Raw genomic sequence first — 19,856 nt, forward strand, 5'->3', positions numbered from 1 at the left:
CCCCCTCCTTTTCCCTGCGCTGTAGGAGAGCTATGCAAACAAAGCAGATTCCCAGGAGATATAGGTGTTAGGGGTGTAGATCTATATTATTACATGACTACTAAGACCATGCAGTATAAACATTTTATATATAGGCTTATTGGATCATCCTTTTTCTTGAACGTAAACGTCATGCAGATATGGAAAGCACGTCTTGCTAAGGCCTGGTTCACACCTAGGCGTTTTTGAGCAGTTCGAAAAGCGCTTTTACCTGCCCAACACAAAAAAATCCCAGGATTTTCAATGGCCCTGGTTCACACCTGAGCAGAAAAACGCCAAACGCCTGAAAAAGGTACAGGAGCTTCCTTGGGCAGTTAAAAGTGCTTTTTTTCCCCATAGACTTCATTGGAAATGCCCAAAAACATGCAACAGAAGCACATTGCACATTTTCGTGAGCGTTTTCGCGCGTTTAAAGGCCCTTTCTTCCATTGCCTACAATGGTTTATGAGCTGCCAATCAAAACGCGCGTTTTCATGAAACTCATTAACACGCGCATGCAAATGTGCACAACACGCATTAACGCGCAAATAACCGCATGCTGCTAAAGCGCGTAAAAACTCGCAAAAACTCGCAAAAACAGTGGCGCCTAGGTGTGAACGAGGGCTTAAAGCAGAACTATGGGGTTAAGGCTTTTCCCCATAGTTCTCCTTAGGGTAACGGAGGACACAAATTAGCGTCCTCCCGTCACCCTAGGCTCAGTATACCGCGAGCTGCAGCTCACGGTATACTGAGACGCTGCAGTATACCGCAAGCTGATGCTCACGGTATACTGAGGCGCCGCAGCTGAAGCGGATCCCGACAATTGTGCCGGGATCCGCCCAGCTGCGTGACTGACAGCTGGCTCTGCCTATCTAGAGGCAGAGCCAGCTGTACCCGCCCCGTTCCGGCAGTCAGCGCTGGCGGATTGGAGCGGGGAGGGGGGAATCCAGCCCCTCCCCTGTCACGGCACAGAGCCGTGACAGGATAGAGAGGTGAGCGAACGCCGGTATGTGTTCGCTCACCTCCCGATCTACTGAGCCAACCTGTGACAGTCTCATTGTCACAGGTCAGCTAGAACTATAAGGTGAGTGAAACCTTAAGTTCTCCTTTAATAACAAAAAACCTCTAAATTTGTTTTCATTAAAAAAGTCATAAAAGTACCAAGTTCTTCTTTATATTAGCTTCCCCTAAAGTGTATGTACCCAACAAGGAATTTCTCTTACTTGGTACTTTATAAAATCAACAATAAAGGCATTTTGTTATATGTGTTTGATAAAACAAAATACCTGCTGATCTGGCAGAAATCCAGTGTGCTCTTAATTTTCTGTATGATCCGGCTACACTTAAATTCCCGAGAATTGTCATCAGCCCTGCCCAGGTTTCCGCTTAAAAGAGGAACTTCACCAATCAAATAATGTCTCCCAAAACGGTTACTTTAAAAGGCATGCCAACTGCCAAGGTTGCCAGTGTGCTTATTTAAGCTCTCAACCAAACTTTCAAGGCCTCAAATGGCTGGTGTAACAACTGATCACATGTGCAGCACCATGGCAACTGCAATCCAAATAGAGGCCAAGATGGCACCTTTCTTGGCTGTAAGCGATAGGAGGCTGTAGGCCTGCTTTAGGTACAGAAACCATGCCCCCCACCCCATTCATATTATAAAGATGAGGAGAGTGGAATCTGTTCTGTAGTACAAATTAAGTATGACAAAACTGTTCCTACATAGCTACAACACAATAAGCATTGCCACTGGCAGGTTCACCAGATAAAAAATAAAGGGAAAGAACCCTAAAAAGGGGAGATTATTGCAGTCATTACACTTTAAGCTCACCATACATGCTACAATTAGGGTATGCACCGATACAGTTTTTGCAAGGGCCTGCTTCATTAGATACAAACTGATTGGATAGATTTACGCAGCTCTGAAAGTGATATTAAAGCCTAGTTTTTTTTAGATCTAGGATGCCTACCTTTTTATAAATCTTCTGTTCTTTTTCTTTAAAAATTATTTGTTCCTCGTTTTCTATGGGGTCAGCGCTCATAACCCCGCATGGGTGCCGCCAACAGCTAAGCAGCTGCTGTGGAAGCACCCGTGCGTGCTTGTGCCCGCAGTAGCTGTGGGCGTCCATAGACACACACATAGCCCTGTGGCAGACCAGGTCCCTTCCCTCCTCCCTAAAGGGTGGTTAGCTCCCCTCCTCTCAGTATTCTCCCCCCGCAACCAGATAATTCAGGGAAACAGAAGATCGCTTTGGGTACTTGCGGCAGTGACAAGTGTGGGGGGGGGAGAGGGGGAAGGGAACATAAAAAGCTACTGGTCGTTTATCTCAATGAGATATCTCAAAAAGCTACTGGTCGTTTATCTCCTTTTATACTACTTTAACATACTGCACATTCACATCAGTCCCTGTCATCAAGGTATATACAATCTAAGGTATGGTAAGACTTCATATTACAAAGTTTGGGTAAAGTGAAAGTTGATTGTTCAAAGAACATATGGTCAACATGCATGGTAAGCTTAAAAGGGACACTAAACTCAGGAATTAAAACTTGAAAATGCATTTAAGTACCTTAATTATTAACAAAAATTTATCTTATGTGTATATAACTCAGCTGTAGATCCTCAAATCATCTCTGAATTGGTGCTGACACTGTCCTTGCTTCTGGGGGGCGGCTATTTTTGTTCCCTATGGTCCCTGTGTGCTGTAAAAGTAGCCACCGCTCCAAGCTCAGCCCTGTGATGGACAATCTCAATACAAATTGGTAAACTAAACGTGACGTTGTACTCCATCACAGGAGTGAGCTTGGAGTGGTGACTACTTTACAACCCACACAGGGAACATGGGGGAAAAAAAGTAGACCCCTCCAGAAGGAAGGACAGTGTCAGCACCAGTTCAGAGATGCGATGTGTTGGAACATCAGACGCCCCCTACAAAACTCACATTAGTGTGCACACTCTATAAAGAACATAAAATGGGCTGGTGTGACCGCGCCCTTATAGTTAAGGAATGCAGTGGTGTACCATATCTTCACCCCTAGCATTATAACTGGACAGTAAAAGCGCAGCTGAAGACTGATGAATACCTATGCTAACTCTTCTCCCACCAGCATGTTAGACGTCAGTACATCTGCATGCAGCACACCTGATTAGCTCCAAGTCCTGCTTTTCCCTCTCCTAGTTTTAGCCCTGTTGTTCAGGGGATAGCAAGAGGCTGATACCGGGTCAAAATCAGGTAATTACACTGTTGGCATTTAACTAATCTACATTTAATGATTTATTAATTAATATAAATACCTAGTTGCACTCATTTGTGTTTAAATCTGTCTGAAGTTCAACTTTAAAGAAAAGCTAACAGAACAGAAAATACTTTTCTTTTAAGAGGAGGCTAGCAACAAATGTTTCTCATGACACGTTTCCTTTAATACCATTCAACCCAGTGCTTGTTTATTTCAATAAAAAAAACAAGGGAGCAATACACGGCTCCAATCCCATCCCTAAATGGGCTGAGATGCAAGCCGTGGGTGGCCCTCTGTGACTCGACATGATTGAAAAATCGAAGCAGCCGGTTGAAAGATTGACGACAACTACTCAACCCAAACAGATGTCTCTGTTCGGGTATTCTGACAGCCGCGGGTGCCAGAACTTCTGAATACAAGCCCTCACGGGCAGGGCCCTCCTTACCATCTTGTCTTGAAGTGTATTGTGATTGTAATGTCTTCCTTATATTGTAAAGCGCTGCACAAACTGTTGGCGCTATATAAATCCTGAATAATAATAATACTACTACTACTACTACAATAGCTGGCAGGGAAGATTCCCCCATCCAAAATGTTTAGCAGTACAAGAGAAATCTAAGCGTGTATGGTTAGCATAACTTAAAACTTGGGATGCACCGATACTTGGCATTTTCACGAGAACAACCAGGGTTGCAGCTGTGACCTGGCTCTGGCGCTCCACCACTGTCCTGAAATCATTAGTCTGTATTGTTTTAGGAAAACTGTCACATGACAATAAACAAAAATGTATCAGTACTTGTATCTGTGAGTACTTGACATTATAACAGGGATAAATAAATCCCAGGAGCTCCGTGTGTTCCTTACAAATGACAGCTGCCTCCTAACTTCTGAATTTTTCTCTAGTCTAAAAACTATCTGTACTTGGTATTGGTGCATCCCTACGTAAAACCATCAATGCTTGTTAATTGTCACTACAAGAACTGAAAATCAACATAATGTGCAGAGTTTGGTGTAATATGTCACCCAATCAATTACCCTCTTGTATGTCACTTGACTAAAGTAAGTGGACGTCTGTTTAATATGGCTGACAAAACTTTGCACATGTTCTTATCTGTCTGAATAAAAGCCCAACAGGGAGCAGAATAAAAATAAAATAAAATGCATTAAAGGAAAATATAACCTTGTGATCTGCCAGCAAAGATAACAACTTTAAAATCTATTTTCTATATATATCATGCACATGTATTTACCATGAACTTCCGTAATTGCGTACAATTTACATGTAAAATATGCAAAACAAAATGCGACCACAAAAGGATTATTTTAGCTTGCGTTCACTCTTTCGCTTTGAAAAAGTAGCAATCACAGTTTACAGTAGTAATCCTCGCCGCCTACCACCATTACACGCGAGAACAGATTTACGGATATGTTACAATCACAGAAATTGAAACGCTACCAGTTTCATGCGAAGGTTTTTGGAGCCTGGAGCCATCCTCGTACAAGAGCTTTGTTATCTGTGGAGACAGAATAATGACCCATTGCAGCCAAGTGAGGAGAGCAGGAATATAAAACACACAGACACACAATGACAAATGGCCACTGAAATTGAATTCTCCAAATAATAAAGCATCTCTTCACGGACATATTATTCCATGTGCCACATCATAGTAATTTACGACAGAGGAAAATAAAGAAAACAGATCGAGACACAAAACAGCATACAAAGAGCATCATTTTCTGGCCAACTAAACCTGTTAACGCTGTCGTGTCCCAGGGTGATGAGAAAAGAGGAATGCCTCGGAGCTTAAAATCACGTGCTAGAAAATCACTGAAACTGCCATTGACAGGGATGCGCGATGTATCGACTTGGCATCACCATCGCAAAAGTAGAAACAGAAGATGGTATAAAGCAGCGTGAAATATCACCAGCTTAGTCAATAAGGCAGTACAAAGAGCGGTGATGATCAAATTGCAGCAGCCCAAAACAACCAATTAGGTTGCACTTTACAGTAGTAGAACTCTCTAGACTTCTATCATGAGAAGTTACTGCACTTCAAAAGTGCTCTTTGAACCACCTTACTAAGCCTGAAAAATACTGTATGATGGAAATAAAAATAAACCGGGCCTTAACCCAAAAAAACAAAAAACAGCAAAATTACATAAAAGATCATAATTGAAGCATCCTAAAATACTACTACTACCCAACAAAAACAATACTGAAGGGTGATCGCTACCATCTCCTGAACGATTTCTTAGCGTCGGATTCTATGCATTGTTGAGCACTGACGCAACAGATTCATCAGGATAAACCACACAGTCTGACATTTTCTTTACCCTGCTTATCTTAAGTATCTAACGGCGGGCAGTAGTTCCCCACAATGCCCTACATGACCGACCTGCGCTGCCAACTATGCCCCTCGTTGCCCGACCTCTGCTGCCTTCTACACAATTACTAGCTTGACTGACATTTGTCGCCCACCATGCACCTAGCTGGCAGACATCAGTTCCCCAAAATGAATCTCACTGGCTGACACCAGTACCCCACAATGCACCTTACTGGCTAGCATGAGTCCCCTACAATGCACCTTACTGGCTAACATCAGTTCCCTTACAATGCACCTTCCTAGCCAACAACCGTTCTCTACAATGCACCATGATGGCTAACAGTAGTCCTTACAATTAACCTTTTTGGCCAACATCAGTCCTCACAATGCACCTTGCTGGCTGACATCAGTTGCTCACTTTGGTTGCTTACAATGTGTCTTCCTGATCGACAGCAGTTCCCCGCAATGCACCCCACTGGCCGATACCGATTGCTCACAAAGCACCATACTGGCTGACACTTGCTGCTCACAATGTGACTTGCTGGTTCATATAGGTTCCCAACAATGCATCTCGCTGGCTGACAGTTCCCCACAATGCACCTCACTGGCTGATATCAATTCCCCACAATGCACCTCAGTGGCTGACATCAATTCCCCACAATGCAGTTTGCTAGCGGACATCAGTTCCTCACCTACACTTAGCTGTCTGACATCAACCGTCCACAATGCATCTCATAAGGAGACCTTTTGAAGGGTACCAAGAAATGAGTCACAAGATGGAAATGAAACTGTTTCATGTTACTTTTTGCTGCTAAAGAGCAGTAAGGTCTAAAGATAGTGATGTGCTTAGATGCATTTGGGCAAAAGTTCAAATTTGTTCTAAGTTTCTTTACTAATTGATGGTGGGATACGCATGAAGGCCACTCTTCACAACTTATTTTGAGACCACTATGCAAACACAATGCAGGATGAAATTGCAACAGAAGTTGGTGGCCCAGAACAACTTAGAGCTATGATCTTGTGCATGTCGAAATCCAAAGAATTAATATGAGTAAATAGTTCCCATTCTAAAAGGTCAGCCAGGTCACATTTAGAGGTTCCTGTGAAAACATCTATACCAATTTATACTCTTCAACCTGTTTATTCTACTATATAATGGGAGGAATTTATCAAGACTGGAGCAGACAGAATATGGAGCAGTTGCCAACAGTAACCAACCAGCTTGTCTCGTTCATTTTCAAAGCTTAACTGAACAAACTAAAGAGAGGTTGATTGTTTACTATGGTTAATGAGAACATGACTAAGCTCTTGTCCTGTCAGTATGTTGCCTGAGAGCACATGTGCACTGCAGCACACCTGATATGTTCCAGGTGCTACCAATTCATCTCCAAGTCTACAGTACAGGGGATTACAAGAGGCCAATATCTACTTGGTGTTCAGCTTTAAAATGACCCAGTCACCATAAAAAATAAAAAAGAGAGCGAAAAACCCCCAAAAAACAGTCCTGCAAAGAGGAACATCTATACGTTCCAGCAGTTCATGTCTTGAAACACCATGTGGCAGGGAAGCGGGTATTCCACACACCACAAAGTGAATGAATACCTAGGTGGTATGGGCTGCTGAAAAGTTGGGCTTTTTTTTTTGCCAAGTGTACTTCAGATGCCTTTATGGGGTCGATTAGGGACTTTGTTCTACACATAGCTTTTGCTTTTCTTCCCACTTTGGCAGCCTTTTGCTATTTGACTGTAATGATGCCTAATGGTTTACAAGTTTACTTCCTGATCTCCTACCACAGCTGCTGTGTCAGCCCATTGGTCTCGTTTACCTGTTTATGTTATCCTAATTGTGTTGGAAATTAATAAAACTTTTTTGAAAAAGAGTTAGGCTTTTCTATCCAGTGATCCTGTGGTGACAGGGTCTCTTTAAGGACATTGAAAATGAGAACCTATACAAATACAGTAAAAATTAGTACTGTAATTAAAAAAAAAAGACTTCTGGCTCAGAGTTATTCTTTAATGCACACTAAAAACAAAGATGGAACAGTTCCCTAATAAAGGACACCCACTCTCCTTAATATGTACCATGCAAAATCATTGTCTGAGCAAGCTTTCTCTGCCCTGTGGTTTCCTGATAAATCTGTACTTGTTAAAACCCATTTCATAGTAATCCTAATAGAACAATTCATTCATTACAATAATCTACACTGGGCAGCGTACCAGCACTCATCTTATCCGTGCCATGAGATCCAATTAGAGGAATGTCCTCTATTCCACAGCTACAGAGAACACAGAAGGGGAAAGTGGGCCCTGTGTTTTCCACTTTCAAGTTGCATGTCAAAAAGAACCGATAAATCTACAATGAGGCCGATTAACGGGTCTCTAAAGAGAAATTGTAACCTGGTTTTTGTGAAAGAGCTTTCATTACTACTGCACAGAACAGTAGGATGCTGCACGTTTCCTGTCAAATATCTCAGGCACAGGGACTTCTGCATATAAAGTTATAAATGTTATTAATTGCTCTCTAACCTAATTTAAAGGCAAACTCCAGGCAAATATGAAAAAAGACTAATTAATAAAGCTATGTATTTTTTTAAATGGTACCTGCCTTTTGCAATCCAGTGTACAGCAGAGCTTAGACTGGGAACGAGAGAAGCAGCAGAAATAGCCAATCAGTTGTGCTGCAGTGCTCATGTGCAGCCTAAGAATTTGCTGATTAAAAGGAAAGAGCACAGTGGCAGAGAGATGAGCTCATCAGTCAGCTGCTTCTCCATTTATTGTCCAGTCACAGTCCTTAGATGTGGTAGCTGCATTTGTTTTTATTTTTTCAGGCTTATTTTCACCAGGATAAATTCCTGTCCATTCTGCCAAAAATCTTTTGTCCTTGTAAAATCCTATGCATAAAACTAAAGCTGGTATTAGCATTTACAACTGTATTCTGTGAACTACAAAGCAACAACTCTCTACATAATAAGAGATGAGGAGAGGGGGAGATGATTGTAATCCAAATCAGAAGAACTGCCTCGGGTAATAAACAGTGTTCCCTCATAACTACAGTGAGAGAATGCCATCACCTTGGGAAATGTGTTATTCGCAAGATCAACAATGGAAAAAAAAAGAAAAAAGAAGCCTAAAAAAAAAAGGCAGATGCAGCCACCGCAATGTAGAAACTTTAAGATGCAACAAATATTTTGTTTTTGGGTTTAGATACGCTGTAAATAAAACAACTTGGTGTAGAACCCTTTAGGCCCTTGCGAACAGAAAAAGAAAAAGAAAAAAGAAAGAAAAGAAAGAAAGAAAGAAAGAAAGAAAGAAAGAAAAGAAAAGAAAAGAAAAGAAAAGAAAAGAAAAGAAAAGAAAAGAAAAGAAAAGAAAAGAAAAGAAAAGAAAGAAAGAAAGAAAGAAAGAAAGAAAGAAAGAAAGAAAGAAAGAAGAAAGAAAGAAAGAAAGAAAGAAAGAAGAAAGAAAGAAAGAAGAAAGAAAAGAAAGAGCATTTCAGTTATTCTAAAAACAATTAAAACACACATTAACTATTTCATTTATGGACACAATATGGCAGAATTTATTTCTAACACCGGCAAAACACAGACTAAAAAAAACCAAAAATGAAGCTTACCATTGCGAAGGATTTGAAATCACGGTTCCTGTAGGTGGCAGCAAAGGACAACAAATATCAAAGTCGGAGCACAACACCACTGAACAATCAAGCAAGTTGCTTACAGTAACTTTATCATAAAAATAAGGTATTTTATACAGTCTTTAAGTGCATAATTATGTAAAGTGTTTTAATAACGATACAAAGTAGGTGCAATCGTCTGGCGTCCACATAAATAATTTCACACTTTCCACTTTAAGTGCTGTCTGGGCACTGTTGCACCCAGACAGCTATAAAGTGGTTGCTCGTATATCACCTCCCATGCATAAATACCATTACTATATTATTTTCCTGTTTTATTTTAAAGATCCATAATTACACCTCTCTGCACTGTATAAAGTCGGCGTTGCTTATGTAGTCTAATACTCCGTTTTGTGGAAATGGAGACCCCAAGACAAAAAAAAAAAATTTCACGAATCTGAAAGGAATCGTGCATCTGTACTGAAAGCATAGTATTGCCCAACCATTCTCGTGACCAACAGGTAACATGACAATCTTGTACTCTTATGTATGCTAAGTAAATTCTAACACTAACACACGCACACACACCTAAAATTGAGTAGGTCCCCCTTTTGCTGCCAAAACAGCCCTGAATCATCGAGGCAAAAAGTATGCTGTAGTATTTGGCACGAAGCTGTCAGTAGCAGATCATTTAAAATGGCAATACTCTCAGGATTTAAACCTTAAGACCTCATTTACACACAACACAAGAGCAAAATTGTATACTGCGTATATACGAGCGTATGTGCGTATATGCATGCACTATGAACTACAGTTCATTAGAAACTCTAATGAACTGTACGCATATACACTCATATATACGCACAAACATACGTATGCGCGTATAATACGCAGAAGTACGCTGCCCAGACGCATCTCTGTTCCATTCTGTTTTTGCGCATTTTTACGCTACGTAAATATACGGCTCCATACTCGGCTATGTGTATAGAGCCATTTATTTGCATATGGTACAATACGCACGTATGCGCAGCAGTGTGAATGAGGCCTAAACATTCCTTCAAGTAACTTAACAAATAACAAAAATTTAGCTTATTTTAATATCACTCGGCTGTAGCTCCTCAAATCATCTCTGATTTGGTGCTGACACTGTCCTTCCTTCTGGAGGGGGGCTACTTTTGTTCGCCATGGTCCGTGTGTGTGTTATAAAGTAGCCACTGCTCCAAGCTCTCTCCTGTGATGGACAACAATCTCAATACAAACTAGTAAAGTAAACATGAGATTGTAGCCCATCACATGATTGGAGTGTTGGCTACTTTACTACATACACAGGGACCATGAAGAACAAAAGTAGCCACCCTCCAGAAGGAAGGACAGTGTCAGCACCAATTCAGAGATGATTTGAGGATCTACAACTGAGTGATGAGCAAATACGATACTTTTTTGTTACTAGTTACGGTACTTGAATGCATTTTCAAGATTTAACTCCTGAGCTAAGTGTCTCTAAGTCCTATTAGTTGCAAGATGGGGCCTCCATGGATTAGACTTCCATGGAGACTTATAAGACTTATAAGTGCTATGTTAGGAAAGAAATCAACAAGTTCTTTGAAGAAAAGCACACAATCCGAACCATGGATTTCTGGTGTTTTGTGAGCTATAGCAGGAAAGGCGAATGTGTAATAATTGATGACAAGATAGTGACAGCATTTTAATCAAACAAATATTGAAGCTTACATTAGCCCAGAAGCTGCACATGGGAGCACTTGGCCCAAAGCAAGTCTGCAGAGAATGTATTATGGTGTGCTGCCAATAAAGCGCTAGTTTAAACACTCTTCTGCTATTGCATTCCGCTCATGCTATTGCATTCCACTCAAACAAAGGCAGGGCAACGACAGTGCCTCTGGCTGGAGCTGCAGATTTTCACAGCTCCCTGTACACCGTGCAATCTACTTTGGAAGAACTACGTCTCCTTAAGAACTGTATGCTTCAAGGAGGAAAGACAAAAAAAAAAAAAAATCAAGGCTTTTTGTCATTTACAAGGTGGCAACCCAAGGATTCATAAAGTTACTGTGCTTTTGGCAATAGGTGAGAGCCCCTGACCTGCAGATTTGTAGTTATGTGGCCTTAACAGGAGACTGCATCTGCTGTACTTACATGCCACTTGTTTGCCTGTCACTGAAGCAAGTCTCTCCTAAAGTGATATTTAATACAGTTCTTGACCAGTTTTTTAAAGATTTTTTTGTTCAATACAAAATTTAGAGTGCGTTAGCTTGATGATCATTTTTTGCGAGTGACAGTGGGTCCGAGAACCAAGAACACACACAGCTGCACATTTCCAGTTCTAGGCTGCGAGGGTAATTATTGGTAACTAATGTTTTACATCTGAAACTATAAAAATATCTCTATCCATCTAATTGTTCTAGTTTCTTACTCTGCCTCAAAACACAAAGGACTTTTGGGTCATCCCACCCACCATTGTGTGGTGTAGCTAATCCCGTTACATTCCCCATAATTTACAATAAATGTGAAAAATAACATTAATGAAAAAAATAACAGGCAGAGTGGGGAACCCTCATTGTTGGCCACAGGCGTGTATGAAGTTGGAATTAATGTGTATATTTATAAATGCTGAAAAAAAGTCAGTCCACATATAAGTAATTGTTAGTAAATGCCGGAGAAATAAACCATAGTTGTATCTCTAGGGGATAGCATTGATGAGCTACCTGCGCTTAAAGCCAACTTTATGGCCCACAACAAGGGCTATAAACATCCCCCGCCCCTTCTAAATTGCTACAGCAGAAACATTTTAAAAAAAAACAATTAAAGAATATTTACCTTGGATCCTGGTTTCCTGCTGCTCCACCCCCCCCCCCCCCCCCCCCCGGGGGCCCGCCGAAAAAGGGGTGTGCACTGTAAAGGAAAGTACTCTCTCAAGATTTGGAATCTCAGCCTTCCTAAAATCGCAGTGGTATGGCCATACCAATGCTATACTGCCTCTTTAAAAACATTTTTATGGACCATTAACAAAATGCTCAGGCCTGGACTTGCACCGCAGAGTATTACAGAGGGCAGATTGCGATATCCGCTCAGTTATAAATGAGCCCCTTAGTTATGTCATCCTTGTGACAATATTTTCCTTTATTTTTTTTCTGTTTGCCATAGGAATTTAGGAAGGGATGGGGTCTCCTTTATAGCCCTTACTTGCTGTGGACTGTAAAGTTGGCTTTAAGGGAAGATAACTCGTCAACACAATCCCCTAGAGACACAACTGTCAGGTGGTTAATTTCTCCAGCATCATCCAACAACTGTTTATATGTGGACTTTCCTTTTAAACATTTTACAAATATACACATTAATTCCAAACTCCCCAGTGGTTGGTGACTTAGCATAAAATAAAAGGTGTAAATGTCTCAATAAAATCTGCTTGTAAAATTTAAAGATGATGGTTATTTACTTGATGGAGGACAGTGGTTGGAGTGACAAGCTGCAGGGAACGACGCAGAAGTAACCGCAGCAGACAGAAAACTGATGGCAGTCTATCAGCATGCAAGGAAAAGCTCTCATCGCCCACCGACTCTATGAAAGACATTGGCAGTTTGTCAGAGGGCTTAATCACATGCCGCCATTCAACATTATCTACTAGCCTATGCCTAGATTTACATACAAATTAGTATGCACAGGCTGCACAACCAGGCGGCGTTTATCTGCGATTTGAAGCCCTTCCGCACACTAGTTAAGTGGATGAATAATTGGGAAATAATTGGGTCGCTAGTTAATTTGCTCTTAAGCGTCGCAGAAGCGAGTGCAATGCAGGACAGAACAGCTGCTGAGGACATTACACACAAGGTTAAGCACATTCTATGATAGGTACATCAAAACAAGAGCTTCCGCAGTGCAACGTCCTAGAAAACACGCGGGTGATGTGACATGACATGGCTGAACTCTGCGTAGTGCTGACAAACAGCCGGCAAATGTACATCGGCTAGAGATTCTAAACGGGGCTTGCTCATTGTTTCTAAACTGTCAATAACGTGGTGTAGAGACATAACACAAGTAAAGGATGCTGGGAAAAAAAACCTGTCACCGGGAACAGAGTTGAAGCCGATTTAAGCTGGGGAAAAAATGAAACATTTTCAATAGTCACTTTACTGTTTGATACTAATTGCCTTTTAATATAAATCTTATCAGAACGTGTTAATGGTTTAATACTCTTTTTTATAAATACCTGCATAGTAGTTGAAAAAATAGGATTTTGGTACTCACCGTAAAATCCTTTTCTCTCCGTTCATTGAAGGACACAGGGAACAGATCGGAGATCATGTACTAAAAGCCAACACGGGACGGGGCGCAGCAGAGCCCCGGAAACCGAGTACATAGTACGCGCCACCGCCTCCGCCTTCCTATCCGAGGGATCCCGAAAGGAAGGCGAATCCTCCACCGGGATAACCGTAGCCTTGTTCAGGCGAGAAACCGGCGGATCCACAGCGGGGGGAGTAGACCACTTAGACAGGAAGCGTTTTGGAACGGTAAACGACTTGCTCGGGCGCTTCCAACTCCTTGTAGACAAAATCATCAAAAAAGGGAACGTAAGGGAAAACCTTAGTGGAATGCCTACTCCTGTGCGTCCCAAAAGGAAGCGGCGGGAGCGCCGAAGAACTCGGAGTCTCCTCAATTTTTAACGTTTCCCGCACAGCGCCAACCAAAGCCGTGACCAATTCACGCTCCTGGACCATAAGGGCGGTCCCCGACTCGTCTTCACTACCAGACTCCGCCTGAGAGGAGTCCCCCTGATCATGCTGCGCGGCCGCAGCAGAAATTCCCCCTTCTTCCTCAGAATCCCCAGAAAGGACCGATAAGGGGGCCGGCAAAGCGCGCTTCCGTGGGGGGCGCTGCGTCAGCGCGTGCTCCATACGGGACACAAAACTGTCCATGGTGGAGGAAAAGGCCTCCAAGGACAACATAGCGCCAGTGGACCCCCCCCAAAGACCCCGCAGACACCAAGGGAGACTGGGATAGGGGCGCAGAAGCACAGGCTGCGCAAAGGGGGGTGTGGGAGAGGTCCCTGAAGAGAGGCCGCAGCCCTCACAGGGCACTGCGTCCAGTTTGTCCCCACAGTCCATGTCCCCGGCAAAAAAATATGCCACCAGAACCCAGGGCAAGGAAGGAGACCCCAGCAGGCACCGCCCCCCGTCCGTAGGCCCGTCGCTGCAGTTGCCCCTAGCAACAAGAACGGGAGAGAAATACTTGGATTCAAAAATGATTTGGCTTAAAAGGAGAACTATGAGGTGAGTGCTTTTCACTCACCTCATAGTTCTAGCCGACCTGTGACAATGAGACTGTCACAGGTCGGCTCAGTAGATCAAGAAGTGAGCGGACACATACCGGCGTTCGCTCACCTCTCGATCCTGTCACGGCTCTCTGCCGTGACAGGGGAGGGGCTGGATTCCCCCCTCCGCGCTGACTGGCGGATCGGATGGGGGAGGGGGTGGATACAGCTGGCTCTGCTTCTAGATGGGCAGAGCCAGCTGTCACTCACGCAGCTGGGCGGATCCAGACATAATTGTCGCTTCAGCTGCGGCGTTTCAGTATACCGCGAGCTTTGGCTGGCGGTATACTGAGCTTAGGGTGACGAGAGGATGCTAGTTTGTGTCCTCCTGTTACCCTAAGGAGAACTATGGGGAAAAGCCTTAACCCCAAAGTTCTCCTTTAAGAAGAATAAAATAAATGGGCCCATGATTCAACTTATATGACCACGTGCTTGCATGAATGGGACTTTGGAATAGACAGACATCCTTTTGCTTTGTCTTTTAAATCTGAGAGCAATGTCAGAACATGAGAGTATATTAGTGTGAAGAATGTCTATAGAGAAGATCTGTGCCTTTTAAAATAGGTTGAAGTATGTAATTTAGAAATTTACATGACTTAGTAGTTTGGTCAAGCCATATTGAGAGTATAGAACATCATTACGTCAATATGTAGTGACAATAGACCTTCAGAGAATATGACCTTCTAAGATTAGCCAATAGTTTTTAAAGTAGAATACGGATATAAGGAGAGAGAATCTCTAAGGAAGCACGCATTACATCGGAAGAGGGAAGAATGTCAAGAAGGAGGAAAGAATGCCAAGAGTACAAGTGAGGGGGAAAAGTATGAGGAACGGAAGAATTTGGTCATCCCATATGTAGCTGGGGTGTCTGAGAAACTCAGAATGTTTAAAAAAAAAAAAAAAAAAAAAAATCACATCCCTGTCTGCTTTAAGCCCAGCAATACAGTGAGGCAACTGGTTCACCCAAAAGACCCCAAACACCAAAACAAAAAGATGAACAACATTGTGTATGCAGTCCAATGCAGTGAGGAGTGCTCAGAATTGTATGTCGGTGAAACAAAACCGCAGTTACACCAGCGTATGGCACAGCATAGAAGAGCAAAACACTCTGGTCAGGATTCAGCAGTATACCTATATCTAAAGGAAAGAGGCCACTCCTTTGAAGACAGTCAAGTGCGCATCCTAGATAGGGAGTACGCATCCTGGACTGGTTTAAAGGAGAACTATGGGGTCAGTGTTTTTCCCCATAGTTCTCCTTAGGGTAACGGGATAGCCTTGACTTATTTTTTACAAATATACCATGGCATGGATGAATGAGAACCGTCACGGACACTCATTACAGCGACACTACAGCTCAGAACACTCAGACGCCTCCATTGATAGAGACACACATCTACACAGAAGACTTTGCTGTTATACCTGTTGAAGACTATGATGGCAATAAAGTTACGCGGAAAAAAATAGGAAATTTCTTTTTAAGGTTTCCCAAATTTCTTTTTTAAAGTTACACATAAAAAAAGAATTAAAAAAAACAAATGTTTTTTTTTTAAAAGTCCCCACCCATACATACACGCATGCAAACATGTGTAGGGTGCGCATACCAGCGAAAACGACGATTGCGCCCATTATGCTGCACATGTTACATATCGCCGTGAACGTCGCCGTGAGAGCAATAATTCTAGGGCCAGTAATCACTGATAACACTAAACTGATGAGGGGTAAAAGCCTTTAAAGCGTCGCCTATGGTCAATTTTGGGATGGTAGTTTTTTTGCGATTTCGCGGGTGCGTGCAATTTTTAAGCTTGACATGTTTGGTGTCTATTTACCCGACGTGACTCCGTCTTTTATATTTTACACAAAAAATTGGGTAATAATGTTAAAAAAAACATAATTTTTTCAAAAATTTTTGTAATTTTCCCGAAATATAGTAAAAAAATAAAGTGGTGATTAAATACCACCAAAAGAAAGCTCCATCTGTCCCCAAAAAATGGTATAGTGGACTGGCCAGGAAGGGGGTCTAAAAACCTGGTCTTCAAGCGGTTGAATACATTTTTTTTTAGCCCACAGTACAGTTTTAAGTGTGTTTGAACACACCTGGGGTAAACATAAGTATTAGGAAAAACACACACACACACACACACACACACACAACCAAAAGTATTGGGATACCCCTCCAAATCATTGTATTGAGGTGTTCCAATCACCTCCATGGCCACAGGTGTATAAAATCACGCACCTAGGCATGCAGACTGCTTCTATAAAAACATTTGTGAAAGAATGGGTCGCTCTCAGGAGCTCCGTGAATTCAGGCGTGGTACCGGGATAGGTTGCCACCTGTGCAATAAATCCATACGTTAAATTTCCTTGCTACTAAATATTCCACGGTCACCTGTTAGTGGTATTATAACAACGAAGTGGAAGGCCACATAAAATGACAGAGCAGGATCAGCGCATGCTGAAGCGCACAGTGCGCCGAAGTTGCCAACTGTCGGAGAGCCAATAGCTACAGACCTCCAAACTTCGTGTGGCCTTCAGATTGACACAACAACAGTGCGTAGAGAGCTTCATGGAATGGGTTTCCATGGCTGAGCAGCTGCATCCAACCCTTACATCACCAAGTGCAATGCAAAGCGTCGGATGCAGTGGTGTAAGGCACGCCGCCACTGGATTCTAGAGAAGGGGAGACGTGTTCTCTGGAGTGACAAATCACGCTTCTCTGTCTGGCAATCCGATGGACGTGTCCGGGTTTGGCGGTGCCAGGAGAACGGTACTTGCCTGACTGCATTGTGCCAAGTGTAAAGTTGGTGAAGGGGGGATTATGGTGTGGGGTTGTTTTTCAGGGGTTGGGCTTGGCCCCTTAGTTCCAGTGAAGGGAACTCTTAAAGTGACATTAAACCCTCAGATTTTTTAACATAAAACAATACTGTAATGTGCACCTTACTGTAATCCATGGTTGTTTCCATTCTGTTTGCTGCTCTTCCTTTTAAATCCTCATGTCTTCTCATGCTTGGGGAGAACTTCCCTTTTCAGCTCAGGGCCTCTTCCTGTAGTGCTGGCTCAGGTTACAAGCCTATAGAAACGTATACACAGACACCGTGTATCCATTCCTGAGACAAGGCAGTCTGCTGCAAAACAGAAGTTCTGCCCAGCATGAGAACAGATACAGATTTAAAAGGAAGAGCAGCAAAGAGAGGAAACTACCATGGATTACAGTAAGGCACACATTACAGTATTGTTTTATGTTAAAAAATCTGAGGTTTAATGTCACTTTAAGGCAGCAGCGTACCAAGACATTTTGGACAATTTCATGCTCCCAACTTTATGGGAACAGTTTGGGGATGGCCCCTTCCTGTTCCAACATGACTGCGCACCAGTGCACAAAGCAAGGTCCATAAAGACATGGATGAGCGAGTTTGGGGTGGAGGAACTTGACTGGCCTGCACAGAGTCCTGATCTCAATGCGATAAAACACCCGGCCTTCTCATCCAACATCAGTAACTGATCTAACAAATGTGCTTCTGGAAGAATGGTCAAACATTCCCATAGACACACTCCTGAACCTTGTGGACGGCCTTCCACGAAGAGGTGTGTGTGTGGTTTCTGAACACTTACCGTGAAAACTCCCTTATGAAATCATACATAAAATGTCTGTCCATGACAAATGGGATTTTTGAAGATACTGTAAAAAAAATAAAAACAAAGTGCATTAACCTTAATACCCGATCTCCCTTATAGACATTGATGTCAAGGTTTTTTTTTTTTTCTAAAATTTTAGCTGGTCATCTGGGGAGTCTCCTTCCGGACCTTGTCCTTCCTGACCAGAATGGTTTCATAAAAGGGTAGGGAGACCAGGGATAATGTTCTTCGGGCCACCCATGTCTTTCATTGTTTGCACTCTTCTTCTGATCCTTCTTCGTCTTTTGCCGTCTTTAGACACGGAGAAGGCTTTTGACAGGGTCAATTGGACTGGATGTTTCTGGAGGAGACTCTCTGTGCCTTTGGCTTGGGACCCAATGCAGACTTGGGTTGCTGCCCTGTGTAACAACCCTAAGGTTAAGGTCAATGGCACCCTCTCTGCATCGTTTAATCGGTCTAATCTAAATATTCAGGGCGTCACAAAAGGTAATTCGGAGCATAAGTTGGTGGCATATGCTGATGATGTCCTGCTATTTGTTCAGCATCCGATTTCTTCCCTACCGAATATTCTCCGGGAACTGTCAGAGTATGCAGCAAGCTCTAATTTTAAAATCAACACCTCTAAATCTGAAATCCTTCCCGTTACTGTTCCCTCGACTCGGGTGGCTGCACGTTAACATTTATTTCCCTTCGTTTGGGCAGCACACACCATCAAGTATCTGGGGCTCCAGATATCCAAAGCGCCTCACCAACTTTATTCACTAAATTTTGCCCCACTTCTCACCAGTGTTGAGAGAGACCTTGGCTCTTGGGACAGAGACACGTTTACTTGGATGGGCGATATCAACACATTGAAAATGAATGTGTTGCCGAGAATTTTACTTTTCTTTCAAACGCTTCTGATTAATTAACCACTAAGTTTTGCCGCCGCAAACTTAACACTCTGCTCTTGAAGTTAATTTGGAAAAGCTGTAGATTTAGATTGGCTCATACTATTCTACGACGGAGGAATCTGGCCTGGGTCTCCCAGATCACTCTCATTATAGGGTGTGGCCTTGCAGCATATCCTGGACTGGCATCTCTGTGCCAAAGATAAATTATAGGCGGTTCTTGAAAAGTGTATGGCCAGCAGAAACCTGTCCCATGCTGAATGAATGTCTGCTCTTCATACAAAATGGAAAGGGGACAACCTGTAATGTTACTGCCTGTTATGAACTTTGAAGAGTAATTAGTCCAAAATGCCTACATATATAGAGGTGAATGAAGCCTTCTTTCAAAGTGCTTCTACTGGTTTCTCACAATGTGTAAATACTTCAATGCACATGTCTGGGTACAGGTTTATTTCAAAGGACAACTCCAGGAAAAAAAGGTTCAACTCTTGCAGTGGGGCTACCCATGCACTGAAAGGGTTAACTGCTCATTTTCATCTAGGGACCAAATAAAAGAGTTACTCACCCAAACCTCGGAGCCTCTGTGTCCTCACATCCTACACACAGTATAGAACGTGATGGCTCAGGGACTGTTGGAAGCTAAAACAATTGACATCTATGATACATCTTTGATGGAAAGGTTCCTTAATATCGTGAGCTGCCCGTTGCTGTTTGATATGCAAATGAAGACCATCAAAGGGTTCTTGGGGCTGGACACTGATCAAAGGAGATCTGCTGGACTGTCATGTCCTGGGGCAAGCCCGACCCCCTGCTGGT

General features: G+C 42.7%; 1 protein-coding gene across 1 annotated transcript in view; it reads right to left on the bottom strand.

Annotated features, from left to right (window-relative positions):
• Positions 1-19,856, bottom strand: part of LRPPRC (leucine rich pentatricopeptide repeat containing) — a 186,546-nt gene that overhangs the window by 111,755 nt on the left and 54,935 nt on the right. Inside the window, exons 15-16 of the mRNA XM_018566148.1 lie at positions 13,830-14,405; positions 13,569-13,744 (exon numbers count right to left, since the gene is read on the bottom strand). Coding sequence (XP_018421650.1) covers positions 13,569-13,744; positions 13,830-14,405 — 752 coding nt within the window. The remainder of the gene's footprint in view (positions 1-13,568; positions 13,745-13,829; positions 14,406-19,856) is intronic.

This window comes from Nanorana parkeri, unplaced genomic scaffold, assembly GCF_000935625.1.
Source record: "Nanorana parkeri isolate BGI_ZX_2015 unplaced genomic scaffold, ASM93562v1 scaffold1, whole genome shotgun sequence".
NCBI lineage: Eukaryota > Metazoa > Chordata > Amphibia > Anura > Dicroglossidae > Nanorana > Nanorana parkeri.